At 42.1% G+C, this 24,527-nt stretch overlaps 1 protein-coding gene and 1 non-coding gene across 3 annotated transcripts in view; one reads left to right on the top strand and one right to left on the bottom strand.

Annotated features, from left to right (window-relative positions):
• The window catches only part of LOC123306818 (Down syndrome cell adhesion molecule-like protein Dscam2), a 128,049-nt gene that overhangs the window by 57,664 nt on the left and 45,858 nt on the right, over positions 1-24,527 (bottom strand). For both annotated transcript variants that reach the window (XM_044888970.1, XM_044888971.1), the window contains exons 2-3: positions 20,051-20,214; positions 7,316-7,472 (exon numbers count right to left, since the gene is read on the bottom strand). In XM_044888970.1, coding sequence (XP_044744905.1) covers positions 7,316-7,472; positions 20,051-20,214 — 321 coding nt within the window. The remainder of the gene's footprint in view (positions 1-7,315; positions 7,473-20,050; positions 20,215-24,527) is intronic.
• Positions 3,197-3,268, top strand: Trnaw-cca. Its single transcript has one exon. It is a non-coding gene; the product is annotated as a tRNA-Trp (tRNA).

Genomic DNA, 24,527 nt, shown 5'->3' with positions numbered 1-24,527 from the left:
ACAACATTGCTGATCATATTGGAGGTAAATTCTTTGGCGTACAACTCTCTGCAATCTATGGCAAAGCCCCATATTCTTCTATCAATAGAATCGCAATTTAGCTAAAAAAGATCATCAATACGTCTTCCGAACTTTATCGAATTTTTATCAGGAATATTCCACGTCCAAATGGGGAATATTCACACTCGGCTGAACTTTGTTATCTGACCTCTCGCCTCAACTTCTCCAGATATTTGCCTTTATGCTCGCTTTTACCAACACATCAATTTTCTGGAAGCTCCCCGAGTTGTTAAATCATGTAAAACGCCTAGATAGGCAAATATGGAAAAATGCGACCTCGCTATATGCTGCCGGACATGGGCGCTAAGTAAAGAATGAGATTCTAGGGGGTTACAGCCTTGGATTGATCTGTTACATGATTTATAACGCAGAAAACTTTTGTCTTCTCTAGTATTAGCTGGGGAGCGAAGAGAGATGAGATCCTTGATGTGAATATAACGGAATAAGAAGTCGTTTGGGAATGAAACTTGGTATCCTCAAGTTTTAGATTTTAGAGTTTCGTAAATTTTGTGTGTGCAAACAAGAATTCGTGTATCTTCCGGACCGAAAGTCGAGGATCTTCTTCAGACGATTTTATAAAAGTCCGAAAACCATCGCTTAAAATAAACGACGAATTTACATTCCGTTGTCTGAGTTCCATCGCGTTCGGGCGAAACCGACAAAAATACATAAATAATATTTGAAATTCATTATCCCCCTCGTTATGTTCTTCTGGCTCTGTTACACGCCAGCTTAGTTGTCGCAAGTTTCGACGCTCGGCGTCGTTTCAAACAGGAGCGTTCCGACGTTTCCCATCTCCCATAAATAAGTTGGAGGAACTATGTACAGCTCGTCGGCCTATAGCAGATCTGCCTGAGGGGGCTTTTGTGCCCTATCAATTATTCAAATAACGAGATCGTGTGCCAAGTGACAGAAGGGTTGATGATATGAAAGCTTCTCTAATAGAAACTGTTATTTTAATGTTTATATACTTTGTGAAATTAAAGTGAAAACATTGAGTAATTCTCAATAATTTTACGAGGATGTGTTGATATCTAGTTAGCCTAGACCAGTTCCCTGCATGAAGAAAAATTGCGTTACCATAGCAACGAACAATAACTCATTAAAAGTGTCATACTGTGGAGTTTGAGGTCAAGAAAGTAAACCAGAGTTACGCAATGAATTAAAAGAAAGATGTCTACCGAAATTGTGGAAATCGAAAAATTGGAGTATCGAGCCATCATCAAGTACCTGTATTTAAAAGGGTTAAGAGGTAAGCAGATTTACGAAGTATGCTTAATACCCTTGATAATCAATGTTCTTCGTATGCGACCGTGAAAAATTGGACTGCAAGCTTCAAAAGAGGTAAATTTTCCATTGAAGATGATGACCGATCGGGAAGGCCAGTTTCTGTGTCAGTCCCCGAAAATATCGATGCAATTCATGACATGATTTTATCAGACCGTCGAATTGGGCTGAAACGGATATCTAAAGCATTGAATATTTCATACGAATGGGTTCATCATATAGTTCATGTCAATTTGGACATGAAAAAAATTGCTGCAAAATGGATCCCCAAATGTTTGAATGTTGACCAAAAGCGTGCAAGCGTAGAAGCATCGCGTTGGATCAGTGCTCGATTTGAAAACGATATAGACTTCTTAAACCGAATTGTTACTATGGATGAGACTTGGGTACATTTCTAAGCTCCAGGAACAAAGCAACAATCAATGGAATGGCGACAGTCTGGTTCTCCAAATTTCGTGTCCAAAAATCTACTTGAAAAGTTCTTGCTTCAGTTTTTTGGGATTGCCATGAAGCAATCGCCATTGATTTTTTGGATAAGAGTAGAACAATAACCGGAGAATAGGTACTATTCGACATTACTGACCACTCTACGGGAAAAATTAAAGAGAAAAGATGCGGAAAGCTATCCAAAGGTGTTTTGTTTTGCAGGACAACGCCCCTGCACACAAATCTTATGTCGCCATGCAAAAAATTAATGATTTAGGGTTTGAATTACTAGAACACCCCTCTTATTCACCAGATTTGACTCCATCCGACTATCATCTCTTTCCTCAACTGTAAAAAAGTTTAAAAGGTCGTACATTTTCTTCCAACGTAAAATAGCAATTCAAAGACCTCTAGGACCACTTCAACTCCTGTAGACGTTGGGATGATGTTTTTTTCATATATTTTCTCGAAATTCAGATCTTGTCTTCTTCACGAACGTTTCGGGTGACTTGAAAACAGAACCGCAGGTGTACCAACCCCAATCTCCTATTTATATACCTACCTACTTATATATGAGGGTTGCTTTTAGATCTGATCAAATATTCAAACGTCGACTTTCCGTATCATGAATCCAGGCGCGAACACTCGATACAGTTGATCTATCCACCCCTATAATTGAAAATGCTACCCGTTTGGACGATTGACTGTAGGAACATGCGATGTTTGACTACCCTAAAGTGTTTTTTTTTCACGTGTGCGTGTGTGGGCCGGTGGAAATGGGAAATTTATATCGTTTACGTGATTTCCGGCTTCTTGTCCTTTGACACCGTTGACGTATTTTCAGTAGGCGAGAATTCCGCATTAAAATTTCAATTTTCATATCGACATTTTCTGTCAGGACCTCGAGTTTTACCTAGAAAATCGGGGATGTATGGGTGTTCGGGTTTTATCTCATTTCCTGTCGAAGAATTGCTCCGTTGTTCGCTTGACGGGTTTTGAGCAACGGAAAAATGAATTTTTTATATATTTATGTGTATTCCGGGTCGTGGCTGATTTTCTGATGAATATAGAGATTTCTTTCCCTACGATGATAACATCAAGCCAACTGTTTCTGATTTACTGAATACCTATACAGGGTTATTCTCCAAAAATTCGAAGAACCCAACTATTGAAGTATTTTTACGTATTGTGCTGTGGTTGAGTACCCTGATATTACAAAACAAAACATAATAATCTATGAATCTCAAAAAAATTGGGTACTGTTTTTTTCAACTTTGCAACTTTCATCAGAGGAAATATCATTTTTACCTATTTATATAGAAATGAAAGGTTGTGTCTGAATCTGGTACGAAATTTCAAATTAATTGTGGACTAGAATATAAATTACAGTTGAAATATCACTAAAAAGGCACCATAGCATATCGACTCCGTGGCGCAACGGTAGCGCGTCTGACTCCAGATCAGAAGGTTGCGTGTTCAAATCACGTCGGGGTCAAAAACTTTTTATCCTGATTCCCGATAACATTTTTATTTTGAATCAGTCACTAGCAGATTGTGTTTCTTCTTCTTATTTCAATTTCTTCAAGAAGAGAATGAATATTATTTCCTAAAGTTCAAGAAGATGACTGATTCCCACATGAAATGGTTCGTGGATCAAAATCTTCACGAATAGGCTTGATTTCCACTGTTTTGTCGAACATGTTTTAATCGAGATTAGATGAACCTAAAGTAAAATGTTAGAATTCCCCAAGGATCGATTGTACCGGTCTTCAGCTGTTCACTAATTGGACTAGGGGTTTGGGGGCTCTCGAACAAACCGTTCGATTTTATGGTTTTCGACGGGAAAAGGACTAATTAAGTTCTTTCTCGGTATTAAAAACCGTGGGGATAATTACCGAGAGAAAAAAAAACGAGAAGATTTTCAGTAAGGAAGTTTGGAGTTGGCTCGCTGCCAAATGAAAGAGATGGGCCTTCAATTGAGATCCAAAAACGTTCACTACCTCATATTTATTCAGATATCCAATGAATTGTTAATTTGAATTCAATTGTGTACGAGAGTTCATTCGAAAGAACACTGTCTTGGAGAATAATGGACTTTAGAAGTCATTCAGGAAATTTTCAATGGAATAAAAAAGTTAACTGCTTGCCAAGAAAAATTTCAACATGCTTTAGGACGATTTCGAGGATTTTGTTCAATAGCTAATCGATGAACCGAACTAGCCTAGCAGAACTCATCCTAGAGAGAATCATACAGTTTCTTTACTTGAAATTTTTGTTTTCCCAAAGAAGAAAGAAAAAGACATGCTCTTATCTGTTACAAAAACTTACACAGCCTCTGTTATTCAGTACTATGTATTCTTTGAAAGCTTAATTTTCACTGAAAGAAGGATAATTTTGGAAATAGTACCACACAACAGAAATATTTTATTAGTTGAGAAAACGAAGAAATTATCAAAAAAGCATCATGCCTAATCAAGAAAGGGGTTGAACACCAATAAAGTTGATAGGTTCATGGTGAAATAAAAAACATTCTTTATGATTGAGATGTTGAATTTAAGAAACAAGACAATTGTGAGAAGGAAATCTCTTACCCACGGTTTCACAAAACTTTGATTGCGCGATCAACGATTTGACAGTCACTCGATTTCCAAAACAATTCATTTCTGAATACCTATATCGAGAGAGTAGCAATAGAGAATCATTGAATGGATGGTTATGGATCATAATTTGATGATTGAATGATACTCTGAATGCCCATGACTGAATTATCGATTGAAAACGAATTGACGTAAATATATTGATTTTTTTCTGTGGAAATTTGTTCTTTTTCGATCTTTCAATGGTTTATTTGTTTCTTTTTCAGTAAAATAGCAATTCTATTTCCATGCATGGGCGTACCCAGGTAGGGGCAGGGGGGGGCAGCTGCCCCCCCCTTGAAGATAAAATAAACGTTAATTTTCCTGGCAAGTGGGAAATAAAACGTGTTACCTACTCTGCGCAAAGTGTTGGAAAAAAATATCTTTACAGTCAGATATTTTGATTTAAATTTTTTTTATCTATAATTAAATATTTTACAACACTCCAGATAGTATACTGTTGGCGACGCAGTATAATTTAAATTTCCCGCGGAACCGTTGCATCTCGTAGTTTCCGCTCCCGGCGAGACAATCAGAGCCATCAGCACTGTGAGAGGAATTTTGGGATCATTTATGGTCAGGCCATATATAAAGTTTAAAAATATGCATGAAGACTGCCGAAAGCATGCAACTACCAAACTTCACCTAGCAGCGGCAAATGGTGCAAAAAATTTTCTTGAAAATGTTCCTGTAGACATCCAACTGCAAAGTGGACACCAAAAAGCAATCGATGAAAACAGACAAATATTGTCATCAATCGTTTCTTGTATAGTATTTTGCGGTACACATGATATGCCTCTAAGGGAAAACAACCAGATGAGGGTGTTTTATTGGATTTATTGAAGTTGAGAATCAATTCAGGGGACGACAAATTAAAGAGTCACCTGAAAAAGTGCGGTCGCAATGCAGTTTACACATCGCCAAGAATACAAAACGAATTGATGAATTTATGTGGCGAAGTTATTAAGGAGAATATAATAGGTGAGGTTCAGAAGACCATGGCTTACGCAGTCTTAGCTGATGAAACAGCAGACGTAGCTGGGAAAGAACAGCTGTCAATAGGCGTGCGGTTCTACGACGAAAGCAAAAGGAAAATCAGAGAAGAATTTGTAGGGTTCGTTGAACTAAAAGCACAAAATGCTTCAGCAATTGCCGAAGCAATTGACAATTTCTTGATTAGTTCTAACCTCCCAACTGAATATTGCGTAGGGTTTGGATTCGATGGCTGTTCTACAATGGCAGGGAAAGAGGGTGGCGTACAAGCCATTTTGAGAAAAAAATATCCTCGTGCTTTATATTTTCATTGCTCAAGCCACAAACTCAACCTTGTTGTGAATGATGCGAACGTAGTGCCAGAAATTAGAAATACTGTCGCCACTGTAAAGGATGTTATAACGTTTTTCAGAGAATCGACTACACGTCGAAACTACGCTCCAAACCTATCACGATTGTGTGAGACGAGATGGTCCGAAAAATATAAATCAATCAGAAAGTTTTCTCAACATTTCCCAAAGCTTGTGAAATCTCTAGAAACGTTATCCGTAGAGGGAAATTATGCCACCAGAAAATCTGCATATCAGTTGCATTCAGCCGTTACAAAACCAGTGTTTATTGTTGCTCTACAAACAATAGCCAAATATTCAGCAGTTTTAGAACCAGTAGTTAACGCACTGCAAGCCAAATCGATCGACATGATCTCGCTGGGGGAACACATCAAAAATATCAAGGACATTCTCAGAAATGACCGCGAGTTTCCTAATAGAATGAGTGATGAAATGCTTCAAAGAGCCCGAGCTGTTGCAATGGATTTGAACATAGAAATTTCGATTCCACGTCTTGCTCACAAGCAAACACATAGAAGTAATCCGCCATCAGACAATGATAACGAATATTGGCGGCGTTCCCTGATAATACCATACATTGATTCACTCATTTCATCGTTGAATATTCGATTCTCCCAAGAAAATACTCCGGCGTTTGCTTTAAGTAAGCTACATCCCTTGTATATGACCAAAACCAGCATTACAGACTTACACAAGAACGCAGAATCATTCCAAGAATTTTATAACCTGGATATCACCGGAGAACTGAACCTTTGGCATAATTTATGGGTGAAGAAGGCTTTAACAGATGATCAATTAAGGGACATAGAAGTAGTTGATCTGTTCAACGAAGCCAACATTTTTTACCCTGCTGTCAGAAAGGCATTGATTATTTTAAGCACTATCCCATGCACCACGGCGACCGTAGAACGGTCCTTCAGTACGCTGCGAAGGGTTAAAACGTGGCTTAGAAGCACCATGGGTGAAGAAAGGCTTACAGGTTTATGTCTGATGAACGTACATCGCAATTATTCAAAAGAAAACAGTGAGTTTATTGAAAAGACCATCATAGACAAGTTTTCGTCAAATCCGAGAAGATTACTGTTAAATTATTATATATATATATCTAGTCAATTTTGATGATTTTTTGTTTCAATATACCCGACCGACCATCTTCTCAGGTATGAGCTGCCCCCCTCTTGCTGAAATCCTGGGTACGCCCTTGTTTCCATGGGGAGTTTTTTTTCAAGTTTTTTATTGTGATGTGGTAGTGTCACAATGACAACACCTTTTCAGAACCTTTGAAGGTGTTCAATAAACCGAAACGTCGAAAAATCGAATGTTCACGTTTCCAGTCTTTCCAAAAATATACAAAGGTATTTTTCCATCCACAAAAGCGTCTATCTACAGTGTGTACCTCGTGCTCCGTCCGATCCAACTAAAACTCAAACCCTTCTATATATTTTATCCTACCCCTAACTATCCTCCCTTAGCCCCGTGACCATCCATTACCGAAAACGAATCGGACAGGTACAAACGATCCTCTCAAAGCATCTTTAATCAACCCCCAAGTGCCCCACTCACCTGCCTTTACCTGCACGTCCCTGCTCACGACCACCCCCAATTGGCTCCTCAGCCTGCACCTGTAGACGACCGAGTGGACGTCGTGCCGATAGCGCTCGTTCGGGAACGGCGGGAACACCAGGGATCCATTAGGGAATAGTAGTCTTAGTTCCGGCACCTGGAACACGAAAATACCGACGTTATATTCCGCCAGACGCGGAGTTATGTTCAATTGATATTTCCCTATTCGTTTTGGGGCCGTTCTATTGAAATTGGGAATTTATTCTTGTCGTAAGAAGCGGTTTCGATAAGAGAAACCTTTTTTAGTGCACTAGCCAAGTGGAGGAAGTAAATGGAACTTTTACAGATTGTTCAGGGGTGTTGTGAGATGATTCTGTCAAGTTTTTCAACTGGAGGACCCTGTGTTACCTTGAGGAGGTCTTTGAAACCTCTAAATTGTCCATCTTTCTCGGCGTATCGTTCATAAATTCTAAGCTGAGGAGTTTTCGACCCATTTTTCGAAGTTGTGGAGCATTAAATTTGCTGCAATGTTGTGTACCTACATAAACCTTTCCTATCCAACGAGTGTGTCCCACAAGACAATCCGAGACTGACCTGAACTGTCCCCAGTTCTTATATCACTTTTCGCAGAAGAATGAATGCATAAAAGAAGTAAATAGAAGCTATCTGATGGATGCATTCCTTCATATCGTCGGTGATGTAGACTTTGTAACCAGAGACTTCGATGTCATGTATGTTCGGCTCCTGCTACATAGGGTAGTTTGGATGAAGTCAAGAGAAGCACCTTTCCCTTAGTGGGTATTCACTAGGTAATTATATCGTTATCTTAGTTTGTTTTCTTCAAGACTGAATGGTGAACTGAAAGCTCAGGGGCAGGAGGTCGAGTAGGCAGTAGAAAAAGCTGGTATATTTTGACCAGGAACCTTTGGAATTGGGAAGAAGAAGGTGATACAGATGTATCAGAAGAACCCCGGCCTCTCCGAGATGGTGGAGATCTTCAAGGACCTGTGGACAGCTTCAGCTCAATTGCTGGAATAAGAAAGAAGTTCTTGATGAGAGTTAATGGACAAGACACTGCAATATGCACAAAATGTTCCTCAATTTTCAAAGAAAATTCAATGGATCTCATAAACTTCAGCCTTCCTGTCATTAGGTTAGGTTTGTTGGTGAAATGTGAGACATGAGACATCGATGTTGACAGACAGTTGGAGCTTTTTTGTTTTGGCTGCATTCGTCAAATATGTTGTTTATTATTCAGTCACTATAATGAGTATCATTTGGATATTCATACACATTAACAGCAATGCCAAATTGCAAAATTTGAAACGATTTGTTTGGTTAACACGTCAGAACGTGGAAGAAACTTCAGAGCAGCTAGGAACTTCAGAGCAGCTAAGATCTTTGATGTTGTGCGTGTGGTAGTAAACTTACTGCAATACAACAATTCTTCGTACTACACAAGAACTTGACTTTTTACAGTTTAGAATTTTGCTCAGTGACTTGGGCATCCACTTAATCCAAACTAAAAGTAAAAAACAGCGGTGTTGAAGCTTTCATCATTCGGCTAATGATCTCTGAAATATCTATTGAAGATAAAATTTTGTCAGTGGGTGATTTCAAGGATTTCTTTGCACAGTTTGAGATAGTGCCTTCTCAAATAGTTGTAGTTAATTTTTAAGTTGCCAGGAATATGATATTCGAAGGTACCATTGAGGTATCTGAGAGGATATTCACATTATCTTGTACAGTTTGTAACGGGGTTTTCCTCGGCGGACTCGAGCGCCAGCTATTCTTTAAGGGAGAATAGCAAACCTACCCTGGCAGCTGCTAGCCGGAGACAGGGCTCCCTGGTGTCTAGGGTGTTAGCGACGCACAATGATAGGCAGAATCAACGTATACAACCTTTATTCGTCGAAAAGGGGAACACAAATCGCACTACTACTAAATTTTACAGTGATTCGAAAGACGGACAAGACGGACGGAATAGCACGGGATCCGATCTCAATCGTTATACGGGGGTTAACGGATTTGTTCGTCAGCCAGAACCTGAGACGTACACTGGACGGACAGATATCGGGTCTTCAGCCAGGTGTGGGGATGAAAGACGGCACAGATTCACAACAGCTCACCCCTAGTTGCGCTCTTCGCCCCCTGAGTGTCCACGCCAGCGGGGTTCTTCGATAGCAACTGAAGTGAGCGTCGAAACAACGGGGAAGGGAAGAGGGTTCGCCACTCCAAAGTGCCTCCGCACCCCCTGAGTGTCCACGCCAGCGGGGTGCTTTAGCAATAGGGGTGGAACTTAACCCGGGTTAGGAAGGGATGAAGGGAGGCTGAAGCCAATATAAAAGCAAATAACGGCGTGTCGTCTTACCTTTGGCTTGGCCACTTGCACTCACAAGCGAGTAGAAAGAACAGTAGAAAGAAAAAGAAAAAAAAAATAACTCAAAAAAACAACTTCTAAAATTTCTCCCGAAAAGAAAACTAAAACAAAATTTGTGAGTTCTAGAAAAATACTCGGCGGCTAATCGGTGGTCAAATACGGAAAAATCGCAAAGCGGCAGTAAGCTAATCACAAGTGAAAATCGTAAGTCCGGCGAGAATCGTAGTAACACACTGAAAATAATTCGTAAGTGCCGTGGCCTGCGGGGGAACATCTGATTTTATACCCACAGGGGGGGTGCGGAAATCAGATGTGCCCGGCAGTCGAAATTCGGTAAATTTGCGTCGATGAAAACGTCTTAATTTCGACTTATCTGTGCTAGCGAACAAAAAACTCGGTTATCTTCCAATTCAGGATGTTTTATACGGTGCGACATCGTTTTTAGGAAATAAAAACGGAATAAAAACGGTGCGGTATGTTTACAATTCCGAACGATGTCGGAATCCTGAATTGGAAATTCGAAAAGATTTCTCGGAAATTAATTCGAAACAAAATTATTTAAAAAGGAAAACTAAAATAATTATTCTAAAATGAGGGAATAGGTTGGAAAACCCATTTTCTCATTACATCCCCTCGTCTCCGGTTGAAAAATTGAATCCACGATGAAATAGGGGATTAAATTTTTCACGGTGAAATCTACTAAGTCCGGTTAACGGTTTGACTATTCACGGCAAGACGATTGAGATCGGATTTACAATAAACAAGTTCACCTAATCTACTCCAGGTGGCTTATACTGGGCGAATGCTATCCTGGTTGCTCCCACTCTATGGTCCGCGTTGACGTATGTCCGCCGGTGGTTCTGTCGAAGTTCGGTGTTCTATCAGCTAACCTCCAAAGTCCAATTGTCAAACTTCGCCGGGTGGTTCCAAACTTCGATTTCCATTTCCATCGGTGAAAGAAATGCCGGAAAATAGTGGAAACAGTGCAGGACGGAATCTTCAAAGTGAGTACCATTTCGATTTGTCATTCGTTGTGTTATTTCTGAACCATTTTAGGGTGGACTTCGCAAAGCCGGCTCCGGGCACATGTCATGGGGGTCAACAGTCACCAACATCGTCCAACCAGGGTAGCTTGGAATACTGGACAGCGTCGTTGGCTCCCCCCTGTGACGGCGGTGCAATTCTCCGAGGGTGTTGGAGTCAGCAGCAGTTGGAGGTTGCATAAAAATGAGAGAAAAAGCATTTAGTATACTGATATCCTGGAGCAGAGGGATAACAGGGTGTACGGTGGAATTTCGTAAGAAACGGTAAGTACGGTCGGTAATTTGAATAAGGAGATACCAATATACTGTTCTATTTCACTTACCGTTCAGGCCAGTTTGTAATATTGGTGTAAGCGGTGTCAGCCTTCTATTGCTATTTTCTATTCGGTTATTGTATTTAACAGTGACACAGGGGTGAAATAGAGACAGACAGGACGGGTGTATCTCACTTGTTATTATCGGTCTCACAAATAATACAGAAAAATTGAATTAACTGTAACGGTTCCTGTTTTTTTTTTTTTTCATTGCATTAACGGAATTTTCTGTTGTAGGTGTGTGGGATACCACTTACCCACTGGATGACAGTCAGACGGTCCTGTTTCATGGTAATAAAGCTGCACAGAACAAACAAAAACTGTATGGAACAGAATCTTCCAACACTGGCAGACCAGGTTAGATCTATCGGTTATGGTGGAATCGCGGAATATAGGTATGTACATTTTGTCAGTTACTAAGGAGATACAAGTATAAGGCTCTATTTCACTCACCTGGGCACTTATTCGGTGAAAACAGCGGTAGTACCCCATTACTAACCTATTTACAGTGATTTTTAACGGTAATAGAGGAGTGAAATAGAGTCAGACAGAACGGATGTATCCTATTTATTATCGGTGCATGCTATAATATAACGGTACGGTTGGTTTTTATTTCGGTTGCTATACAGTGTACTTACTAATGATCAGACGGATGGAACGGTTTTAAATCCTTCACATGAATGTTGGTGATTTTCTTACCACTGTCATCTTTCAGGTCATAAACAACGGGTGAAATCACTTTCACAACGGTATACGGACCAGAGAACTTCGGAGCCAACTTGGCTGCAAAGATATCCACGGCGGACGACAGCGGATTAGCACGGCGCAGAACTCTATCACCGACATAAAAACGAACTTCTCTTCGACGGAGGTTGTAATGGTGAGCTTGCTGCTCGAATGCACGGTACAACCTGGTATTGACAAACTCATAGGCCTCCTGAAGATGACGGATTTGTTCTGTACGGTGAGTAAGATTTACTCTACTTTCTTCTGGGCTTCTGTTTGTCTCCTCAGTGTCTTCATCTTGGGTGTTTGACGAGTAGATTGCCTTTGGAACTGTTAATTCCCTTCCATAGTTCAGGAATGCCGGTGTGAATCCTGTAGATTCTTGTTTTGCGGTATTCAGGGCGAAGGTTAGTTCACTTAATTTCTCATCCCAGGTACGGTGGTCGGCTTCACAAAACTGACCTATCATAGTTTTCAACGTACGATTGGCTCGTTCTACGGCGTTGCACTGTGGTGTATACGGAGGGGTGAAACGGTGAGCAATGTTTAGTTCTCGGAGACTGTTTTTGAACAGTCTACTGTCATACTGTACCCCATTGTCAGATATCACCAGCTTCGGACAGCCATATCGGAGTATAACTTGTTCGTACAGGGCTGAATAAACGGTTTTGGCGGTGGCTTTCCGCAACGGACGGCATTCAACCCATTTCGTGAAACGGTCCTGCATCACCACTACGTAAGAATTTCCCTTCTTGGAACGGGGAAGTGGCCCAACCACATCTGTACAGACCTCTTGGAACGGTGCATCAGTCATTCTATGTGGTTGCATTTTTCCAGGCGTCTTCTGTTGTGGTACTTTGTACCTTTGACAGGATGGGCAGTTTCTTACGTATTTTGCGACATCTCTGAACATCCCTGGCCAGTAATAATTCCGGGCTAGCCGAGAGATGGTTTTGGAGATTCCCAGGTGACCAGCTAATTCAGAATCGTGATTTTCTTTCAGGACCTCCAGTCGTTGTTCGGTGGGTACACAGAGCTTCCATGGTTGTCCGGATCCAACTTCAGTAAAGTCGGAAGAGTCCCAGAAGTGACGATACAGTTTCCCATCCTCAACGGCGTAGTCAGGGAAATCTTCTGGGTCTCTTTGTACCTCTTGGAGCTTTTTGTTGTACCAACTGCAGCGAACTTCGACGTCGGCCAGGCATACGGAATCTACAGACGGTAACGGGTTTCGGGACAGACTGTCGGCGACTTTGTTCAGGGCACCTTTCCGGTATTGGACTTCAAAGTCGAATTGCTGAAGGAAAACGGCCCATCGAGCAATTCTTCCGGACGGTGACTTGATGGAATTCAGCCATTTCAGGCTCATGTGGTCGGAAATTACGGTAAAATGAAATCCTTCCAGGTATGGTCGCAGTTTCTCTATTGAGAAAACAATGGCGAGACATTCCTTTTCGGACACGGAGTAATTTCTTTCGGCGGTGTTTAAGGTACGGCTGACATAGGCGATCACCCTTTCCTCTCCATCAAGAACTTGGGTCAGGGCTCCTCCAAGGCCTACGTCACTGGCGTCTGTTTGCAGGACGAACGGTTGATTGAAATCCGGACAGGCCAGTATAGGTGATTCGGTCAGTTTTTGTTTCAGGAGGTCGAACGCTTTTTGTTGTTCCTCACCCCACTTCCAACGTGGTTTCTTCTTTAACAGGTGGGTCAACGGTGCAACGACATCGGAAAAGTTCTCTATAAAACGACGGTACCAGCTAGCAACTCCCAGAAAACGGCGCAATTCACGGATAGTTTTCGGCGCTGGGAATGCTACGATAGAGGAAACTTTATCCGGGTCGGTACGGATTCCTTCGGAGGTAACGACATGTCCTAGGTATTTTAGGGATTTTCGCACAAAGTCACACTTTTCGGGATTGAGACGAAGATTGGCTTCTCTCAACCGCCGGAATACTTCTCTTAAGTTCTCCAGGTGTTCCTCGAAAGTTTCCCCCAGGACAACTATGTCGTCCAGGTAAGCGAACGCCTCCGGTTCCATTTCTGGGCCAATAACGGTGTCTAAGAATCTCTGGAATGTGGCTGGACTAGCGTGAAGACCAAACGGCATGACGGTGAACTGGAACAATCCCCTTCCTGGAACTGTGAAGGCAGTAATCGGACGGCTTTCCTTTGCTAACGGTATCTGCCAGTATCCTTGTTTCAGATCCAGTGTGGAAATGTACTTGGCCTTACGCAGTTTATCCAGAATCCCAGAAATATACGGCAACGGGTATGCATCTTTTACAGACACTTGGTTGACGGCACGGAAGTCGATGCAAAAACGGTATTTTCCGTCTTTCTTCCTGACCAACACTACCGGTGAACTCCACGGTGACTTGGAGGGTTCAATCACTCCCTCAGCCAGCATACGGTCTACTTCCTGATTGAAGATCTCCTGCATTTTCGGGTTTAGCGGTCGGTATCGTTGTTTGATCGGTTCGGTGCCCGGTTTCAGTTTGATCTTATGTTCAATCAGGTCGGTTGTACCATATAGGTCTTCAAACTTCTTTAATTCTTCTTTCAGAAATTCCTCCAGCTCCTGTTTCTGAGACTCCGTCAACTCCAACAGGTGTTCTTCGACGGTGTGAACTTCTGCGGTGGTTTCGACAGGAGTCATCGGTTTCGAGATCAGACGGCCTTCCAGAAAGCACTCGGCGGTACTGAGATTTACGGAAAACTTGAAAGTCGACAGAACATCCATCCCCAGAATAATGTCAACCGGTAAGTTTGGTACCAGTAAGAATTTCAAATCAGGCAGTGTGTAATCGGAAATTTGCACGGTGGTGGTGTACAGTTTCGGTGTGACGGTGGTTTGTCCGTTCGCTATTACGGCGAAACTGTTGTGCATTGTTTGTCCTGTGATTCCTTTACTTTCACACTGATCGGATACGGCCTGACTGCAGAAACTCCTGGTCGCTCCGGTATCTATCAGTGCTCGGAAGTGTTTGCCGGCTATTCTGACCTCTACTAACGGACGGTTATCATTACAGGTAGTCGGTGCCAGTGGAGTCAAGATTCCGGGAGATGTGGTCGACTCCGCCTCCAATCTCCCCTTCAGTTTCCCGAACACGGACAATCTCGTGAGAGAATGTTTTCCCTCTGGCATCGGGAACAGAAGATTTTCGGTGGCCTGCGACATTCTCGACGCATGTGGCCATATCCACCACATCGGAAACATTGTGTCTGGAAGGACACTCTCCTCCCTGATGGTGGTTCAGTCCGGTCAGCGGGGCTATTTTCGGCTGGACGGCGGGGTGGCGGTGTTGCAGGTCTGGATCGACCTTCGGACCTGTCTCCAGAAGTCGTACGGTGTGATTCCTGTCGCTGGGCTATTGACTCTCTGGACTTGGGTGGCTCTGGACGGCTTTCCCTCGGCGGAGAAAGTCGTGTCTGGTTGGCTGGTGACGGCGGGACCGATTCCCTGTGATCAGTTGTTTGGCGAACCTGTTCTCCGGTATCCATAGAAAAGCTCGCTTGGTATCGGCTCAGTTGACGGGGACTGTACGTCAGGTGAGGTTCTTCCACGAAACCTGGTTTGGAGGGTGGCCGGGTGTACTGGCTCATCTGCCACTGGACCAGTTCGAAAACTTTTCCCTTACGGAGAAGTTCATCATAAGTCTTGGTCTCCTGGAAGGCCAAGGCTTGTTGTAAGGGCGGGATCAACCTCTGTCGGATAAGCCGGATCTGCTCCACCTCGGATGGTTTTGCATAGGTGAGTTTCTGGAATAAGTTCTGCATCCGGGTAACATATAGAAGCAACTTTTCTTCAGGGCCTTGTGTTCGCCTTTTTATTTCCTCCAACAGATTCTCCTCGTAATTAACTGGCAGAAATGCTTCTTTTAGTTGGTTGCTAAAATCCTCCCAGTCCTCGAAAGTACCTCTCCGGGGAATGAACCAATCCCTTGCATCCTTTCGCAGCAATTCATACACTGATTCGAAAACTTGTTCCAGGGACACTTTACGGGATTCAGCCAGTCTCTCCACTTCTTCAAGAAATCCGGTCACACTACCAGTGCCATCAAAGGAGATGTTCCATTTGTGTACCGGAACAGTTGGTACTGTTGATCGAGACTCCGGTTCCGATCTGGCAGGTGTTGTGATAATTGGCCGGTCAGAACTTATCCACGGTGCAGGTAAGTGTGGAAAAGACACCCTTCGTGTGGAATTAACCCATCTACTTTGTGTCGGACCCTCAGGTGTTGTTGTCCCACAGTCCTGTGACTGTGTGAGAGGTATCGCTGGTAATTGTTGTAGTAATGCTCTACATGTCTGCCTTGTCTCATTCATGACCCGTTCTAATGTTGGATTTCTTACAGGTGTACCGGTACGTGAGACATTAACTACAGCAGGAGGATCGACACCATCTCCTAAGTCGATAAGTGATGTCTCAACCTTTGATAACCTCTCCGGTTGGATCGGTGACATCCCAGGTGAACTGGGCACCTCCTCATCCAGAAGAGACCTGTGATCTCGGTTGGATGTCTGCGGCTGTTCAGCATTACTCTTCCTACGTAGCTCCTCCAGTGTCTCCAACGCCTTATCTGTAGTCGCCTTCATTTGCTCAATCAATTGTAACTGTGTTGTGTCTGTGGTGACAATAAAGTTCAGCCTGCCTTGAATGTGTATTAATCTGGTGTAAATTCGCGAAAATTCGTTAGCCGCATTACTATGATTGAAGTTCTGAAGGGATTCCACCAAATCGGTTAGTTTATTTTGACAGATCTCAATCTCGGAGGCGGGATTCAATGATGTTGGGGGTAGTAGAGGTTCATTAGTCTGAAGCACTTGTCGTAGCAGACTCCGTTTAGTCATCACAGTACCGGGTATCGATTGTCCCCTCAGTTGTAATTCGAATGTAAGTTCATCACTGAGTAACCGGTTCACATCCATGTTCGACATATTATATTCAACTAAGTCCGATTCAGAACGCACCAATATTTCACACTCGGTATGTCTTTCACAATCCGTTTAAGTTCTAAGTCCAACCCGGTAAGTTAGTCGTTAGCCAACCTATTCACTTAAGTTCGAAGTGGGTACCGGTGCACCCCAAACAAAAATTAAGTCTAAGTCTCGGTGTATCAGAAAAGAGTCTTAAGTTCCGGCGCACCAAAAACAATCTAAGTCCCGATGTATCACAAAAAAAAAATTTCAAAAATTTTCAAAGTCCAACGTTACTTGAAAAAAAAATTCAATCAGTCCCACTAAAGTCCGAAAATATTCGCGAAATGCCGCACACAATCGCAAGTCACTTCGTATAGTCCGAAAAAATTTCCTGAAATTCGAATAGCACCAAAACGCACAGGTTAAATTTCCAAAAAGTCTTCAAAGTTCAATAGCCAGAAAATAAATCACAATAATTGACTTTCAGTTTTCAGAAAAATCAGAAATAATCGGTAGGTTTCAACAGTACAGGTCAAAAGAAAATAGAAAACAGGTAGATAGGTTATCAACAGGTAATAGGTGATTCCCTATTGAACCGATAGGTAAATCACACCTCTTAAATTTTACCAATTGCGACAATAAATTTTCAATTTTTCAAAGTCCGGAAATTCACTCACCTTAAATGTGAAATTAAAACAGTTCAATTCAATAAATCAGAAATATGCAATTAGAAATCGGAAATAATTTTCACTGATATAACGGCGGAATAACAGTTCAGATTTCAACAACTCAATACAGTAATCGGCAAAAAGAATAATCACAAATTATTTTCAACGGGGTTCAACAGTAGGAAAAAGACCAAAATATAGTCCAATTCAATTCACAGTATAACAGTTCAATATGGAGTGGCAGGGAATAAAACACAGTTCAAGTTTATTTTTCACAGTTTTCCGTTCAAGGAATAGTTACTCACTGTTCTGAGGTTTTACTCACTGTTTCGGGAATTCACTCACTGTCCGGTTAATGTCTCTCACCTCAGTTGTTTCCTGGTAGATTCTGAACGGTCCCTGCTCGGGCGCCATTTTTTGTAACGGGGTTTTCCTCGGCGGACTCGAGCGCCAGCTATTCTTTAAGGGAGAATAGCAAACCTACCCTGGCAGCTGCTAGCCGGAGACAGGGCTCCCTGGTGTCTAGGGTGTTAGCGACGCACAATGATAGGCAGAATCAACGTATACAACCTTTATTCGTCGAAAAGGGGAACACAAATCGCACTACTACTAAATTTTACAGTGATTCGAAAGACGGACAAGACGGACGGAATAGCACGGGATCCGATCTCAATCGTTATACGGGGGTTAACGGATTTGTTCGTCAGCCAGAACCTGAGACGTACACTGGACGGACAGATATCGGGTCTTCAGCCAGGTGTGGGGATGAAAGACGGCACAGATTCACAACAGCTCACCCCTAGTTGCGCTCTTCGCCCCCTGAGTGTCCACGCCAGCGGGGTTCTTCGATAGCAACTGAAGTGAGCGTCGAAACAACGGGGAAGGGAAGAGGGTTCGCCACTCCAAAGTGCCTCCGCACCCCCTGAGTGTCCACGCCAGCGGGGTGCTTTAGCAATAGGGGTGGAACTTAACCCGGGTTAGGAAGGGATGAAGGGAGGCTGAAGCCAATATAAAAGCAAATAACGGCGTGTCGTCTTACCTTTGGCTTGGCCACTTGCACTCACAAGCGAGTAGAAAGAACAGTAGAAAGAAAAAGAAAAAAAAAATAACTCAAAAAAACAACTTCTAAAATTTCTCCCGAAAAGAAAACTAAAACAAAATTTGTGAGTTCTAGAAAAATACTCGGCGGCTAATCGGTGGTCAAATACGGAAAAATCGCAAAGCGGCAGTAAGCTAATCACAAGTGAAAATCGTAAGTCCGGCGAGAATCGTAGTAACACACTGAAAATAATTCGTAAGTGCCGTGGCCTGCGGGGGAACATCTGATTTTATACCCACAGGGGGGGTGCGGAAATCAGATGTGCCCGGCAGTCGAAATTCGGTAAATTTGCGTCGATGAAAACGTCTTAATTTCGACTTATCTGTGCTAGCGAACAAAAAACTCGGTTATCTTCCAATTCAGGATGTTTTATACGGTGCGACATCGTTTTTAGGAAATAAAAACGGAATAAAAACGGTGCGGTATGTTTACAATTCCGAACGATGTCGGAATCCTGAATTGGAAATTCGAAAAGATTTCTCGGAAATTAATTCGAAACAAAATTATTTAAAAAGGAAAACTAAAATAATTATTCTAAAATGAGGGAATAGGTTGGAAAACCCATTTTCTCATTACAAGTTTTTATCTTAATGAAATATTTATATTCACTAACAGAAGAATATTCAAGACATCAGTCTGAAAAAAAAGGAATATAACTTCAAAAACTCCCTTGTTTCGAAGTGGTCTTCATTAGTTTGACAACAAACAATATCACGAACACTACAGGGTGTTTTCAAAGGTGACTGTTTTGGACAGAAGGCTAAACTCATCAAAAGAATCGCCATCCTCCGAAAAAAATTATTGAACAGTAATTCGTTGTCTACTGAGGTGATCTCGAGAACTATGAGAGCTAGGAGAAAACGGATAACACATTAACTAGCTCTTTTTCAGATGAACAAAGAATGGTGCAAACCGTAGCCTCCTACGATTTTTCATCATTGATATTTTGACGATTTCGAAAAGTTCTCGTAACTTTTTTTTTTAAAGTTACAGGTCTGAATCTTGAACCTTCTTGGACACTTTTTTATACGTAGAATCTACTGACAAAACATTCTTTTCCAATTCGAAAATAACAAATTCAATAAAAGTTTGCATTCAAAAAAACGAAAGTTCGCCTAATGATTCGAAATGAAAAAATATATTGAACTCGTCAGTGGATTCTACGTGAAAAATGCCTGTAGAAGGTTCAAGTTTCAGGTTTATAACTTCAAAGACAAAAAAGTTATGAGAACTTTTGGAAACCATCAAAATCCCATTTTTTTGCTAATAAATAACTCAAAAACGAAGACTCGTAGGAGGCTACGGTTTTCACCATTCTGTGTTACTCTGAAAAAGAGCTCTGAAAGGTGTCATCCGTTTTTTTTTTGGTTTTAATAGTTCCCCAGATCATCTCAGTAGACAATGAATTTTGGCAACCCCTTACAGTAGTATTGGAAGGAAGAGAAAAACCACGGTGGAAACCTTCAAGCCCATTTTTATTCGAGATCCGCATCCGAACATAAAACGAAAAACCGCCATCCGACCGCCGTCAGAAGGCCCGTGCCACCCCTCCTTCCGACGTGGCCGGGCCATGAATTCTCACCTGGTGCACCGGCGAACCGTCGGCCGTAATCCATTCCACATCCGGAGCGGGACTTCCGTGTCCCGTGCAATCTACTTTGCCTCCCGAGCTGTTGCTGAACTCGACGCGATGAGGGGGCTCCTGCATGAAGAGGGGCCCTTGTAGGTCTAGACCGCCACTCCAGACTGGAACAAAAGTTGGATTAAGTTTCGTGCACGGTTCCGAATCCACTTCAGGACCTGGGGGACTGCGGGGGGAGGCGTTGATGCGGGGATGCATGAAAATTTGGAGGTTAGGGGATGTTGGGACAACGGGGTGGTTAGTGGGTTGTTTTGTGGGAGTTTTATGCACATACATCTGTGCTATTCTTGGTAGGTTTTCTAGGAGGAAGATTACAGAGTAAAATTAGACAATATCAGGGATATCTTGTTTTCCTTGTTGAATTTCATTCTTTGAATCTTTTTATCTTGAAGGTCAATGATCAGATTGATCAATATAGGGCTTACAGAGGAGCTCATATTGATTCACAAGCCACAAGCCGAGTATTTGTAAAATTTCATACCGAACAAGTTTTCTGGTAAGACTTCCTCTAGAATTCACTTATGTTTTGCTTTTTATCCTACAGCTCAAACTGTGGAGGCATAAAGTACCTACATCGTCCGCACAAATGAAAATAGTTATCAACCTCTATAAGAACAAAGGCGATACGTCACATTGCAACAATTACAGGGGCATATCGTTGCTTAGCGTGGCCGGCAAAATTCTCTCGAAGATAATGGTTAATCGTCTGATTCCACTCTTAGAAAAGCTTTTACGCGAATCCCAGTGCGGCTTTCGACCAAATCGAGGTACGGTGGACCTAATTTTCACACTGCGACAGCTGCAAGAGAAGGCCCGTGAACAAAAATCAAGGATCTATACAGCATACATCGATTTAGCAGCCTATAGGATCTACAGATAATGCTGGACACCTATAAGCATATATACGAAGCTTTAGGCCTTAAACTCAATATCGACAAAACCAAAATCCTGATAAGTCCGTCAGAAAGCCTTAAAACACGTGTCAGCCTGGAGAATGAAACTCTGGAACAGGTCGAGCAGTTCAAATAAATGGGTAGCTTCATAAATTCTGGGGCTAACCTGCACACGGAAATACACAACCGGCACAGTTCGGCATCACGAGCATTCTGCTAAGAGTCAGAGTGCTTCAAAATCACGACCTCAATCTGAAGACCAAGACTGCTGTTTACAAAGCAGTCGTCCTCCCAACGCTTTTTTACAGAAGCGAAAGCTGGACGCCCTACAGGCGACATATTAAACAGCTTGAACTAACGCAACAACGTCATCTAAGACAAATAATGCACAGATGGTTTCACAAAATTTCGAATGCAGAAGTCTTGCAACGCGCGAGTTGTACAACAATTGGGACTCAAGTAACGAGGGCGCGACTCAGATGGAGCGGCCACATTCTGAGGATGCAAGACGCAAGACTCCCCAAAATGCCAAACTCTGTATGGCGAATTGACAGAGGGAGCCCGGAAACCAGGAGGCCAGTATAAGCGATTTAAGGATATACTGCATCAATCCCTAAAATCAGTTAATGCCAAACATAACTGGATACAGTTCGGCACAGTTCGGCATCACGAGCATTCTGCTAAGAGTCAGAGTGCTTCAAAATCACGACCTCAATCTGAAGACCAAGACTGCTGTTTACAAAGCAGTCGTCCTCCCAACGCTTTTTTACAGAAGCGAAAGCTGGACGCCCTACAGGCGACATATTAAACAGCTTGAACTAACGCAACAACGTCATCTAAGACAAATAATGCACAGATGGTTTCACAAAATTTCGAATGCAGAAGTCTTGCAACGCGCGAGTTGTACAACAATTAGGACTCAAGTAACGAGGGCGCGACTCAGATGGAGCGGCCACATTCTGAGGATGCAAGACGCAAGACTCCCCAAAATGCCAAACTCTGTATGGCGAATTGACAGAGGGAGCCCGGAAACCAGGAGGCCAGTATAAGCGATTTAAGGATATACTGCATCAATCCCTAAAATCAGTTAATGCCAAACATAACTGGATACAGCTAGCGTTAGACAGATCACAGTGGAGGTCTTTGGTCCACAGTTATAATGGAGCATTTAGAAGAATATAGCGGCGGCCAGATCTGGTTGGTGACTATCCATGCTCGGAGTGTGGAAGGATCTGTAGGTCACGGTTGGGTCTCTTCAGTCTCAGGAGGGCACACAGTTGCAATTAGCCCTAAGAAAATATAAGTCTGTTCTTTTTTATATCTTTTTGTAGATTTATTCCCGGTAACGGGATACAGCAATGAAAAAAAGTTATACAGGCCAGAATTTCACAATCCTGATAGTTTAGGATCAGTGTTACCCATTATTCCTGATATAAATTTTCGCCTGATCCAATTTTGATATGAAAGCTCATTGTTGTCCTTTTCATTTTATTGCATCCGAATCCTTTCACATCTCAGTTATTGCGCCATTCATCATCACGTGAATTGGACATAAAACCTCTGCCATATGGAGCATACCCTATGTCAATAAGTCTTGTAATTTAATGCGTTCAGGGTTTGTTGAACCGCTGAAATGCAGTTCGATCTGCTGGAAATGCATTATCGCATTATCATCTCCGTTAATCTGTGCAAATAAGATCTCGAATTCAATTCATCCGGACAATACCATCGATTGAAATATGGTACTTTAAAAGGGGTGATGTCAGGACTTTTGTCCTAATGAGATTAATCACAGAGCGTCAGTTCTGAAATCTTACTTATATATCAGGGGATAGTATATCGAGATCTATACCCTATATTCCATCGATAGGAAACTTTGAAAAAATTATCTAAAAACAGAATTGTATGAGGTATGAGGTAAATTACGAAACATGTAGGTTGATGACTGCACTATTTCTATCCACAACTTCCAAAAATAGAGTAATGTGATGAAATAAGAAAAGATTGGAAACACTTAGGAAAGGAGTCGCATATTCATTCATTAATTTATTGCTGGATCTCTTTACCGAGAATAAGTCTACAAAAAGACTAAAAAACCTAATACTATTGGTACGATCAAACTTATAACTAATATAACCGATGTATTCTTCTCGCGTCTCCATTATAACTGTGGACCAGACCTCCATTGTGATCTGTTTAACGCAAGTTGTTTCCAGTTATGATTGGCATTAACTGAGTTTAGGGATTGATGCAGTATATCCTTAAACCGCTTATACTGGCTACCTGGTTCCTGAACTCCCTCTGTGAATTCGCCATACAGAGCTACTTTGGGGAGTCTTGTGTCTTGCATTCTCAGAATGTGGCCACTCCATCTGAGACCCTCGTTACTTGAGTCTTAATTGTTATACAACTCGCGAGCTGCAAGACTTCTTCATTTGAAACTTTGTGGAACTAGCTGATGTGCATTATTTGTCTTAGATAACGTTGTTGCGTTTGTTCAAGCTGTTTAATATGTCGCCTGTAGGGCGTCCAGCTTTCGCTTCCGTAAAGAAGCGTTTGGAGGACCACTGCTTTGTAAATAGCTGTCTTGGTCTTCAGATTGAGATCGTGATTTTGAAATTGATGCCGAATTGTGTTGTGTATTTCCGTGCGCAGGTTAGACCTAGTATTCATGAAGCTTCCCAAGTATTTGAACTGCTCGACCTGTTCTAGAGTTTCATCCTTCTGGCGGATATCTGTTTGAAGGCTTTCTGGCGGACCAGGATTTTGGTTTTGTCAATATTGAGTCTAAGGCCAATAGCTTCGTATATGTTATTTTGAAGCTGCTAGCGATAAGTACGCAGTCGTCTGCATATTGAAGTTCCGTGATAAACTTTGTATGGGTTTTTGCTCTGAGGCGCTTCAGGTTAAACATTATAATAACTATGCCCTAACTCCACCTTTAGCATCTACACTACTAGTTTATTAAGTGATCACAAAATCGGGCAGTTTGTTTATTCGATACGGCGAGGCGAAAAAGAAAAAGATTAATGGAAGTTCTGTGAAAAGGGTACGTTCCATCAATGCAACCTGCTTCGTAGCGGTGCGAATGAAAGTGCGCTTAGGGTGGATTTAATATATCCATTCAATGCGGGGACCGTATCAGCCTTCGCCTTAGCCGGTTCTCCCAAAAATTTGAAGTGGGTATTTTCCGGAAGATTGATGGAGTGTGTAAGAATGCTCGGGTGAATACGATATTGCGGATACTGAAATTTCATACCGAGAACCAGATGCTTGGGTGCTCGAAGAAATCGGAAGGGTTTCGGGAAAAATTCAGGGCTTCCGGGACTATACATCATCGATGAAGTGGCAAGTTTCGATGGTTCATTTGATGTCGTTGTTAGATGGGGAATTAGGTGATGTAATGGTTAGCGGTTCGTCTTGCTATCATGTCGAACAGTAGAAGTATCCAAACTGTAGATAACATCTACTCTTTCGATCCGATATTGGTCTTCCTATAGATGTGGAAAATTGATTTCGAATTA

This window comes from Coccinella septempunctata, chromosome 2 (genome assembly GCF_907165205.1).
Source record: "Coccinella septempunctata chromosome 2, icCocSept1.1, whole genome shotgun sequence".
Classification (NCBI taxonomy): Eukaryota; Metazoa; Arthropoda; class Insecta; order Coleoptera; family Coccinellidae; genus Coccinella; species Coccinella septempunctata.
Note: the sequence above shows the minus strand (reverse complement) of the source record. Positions and strands in the feature narration are given on the sequence as shown.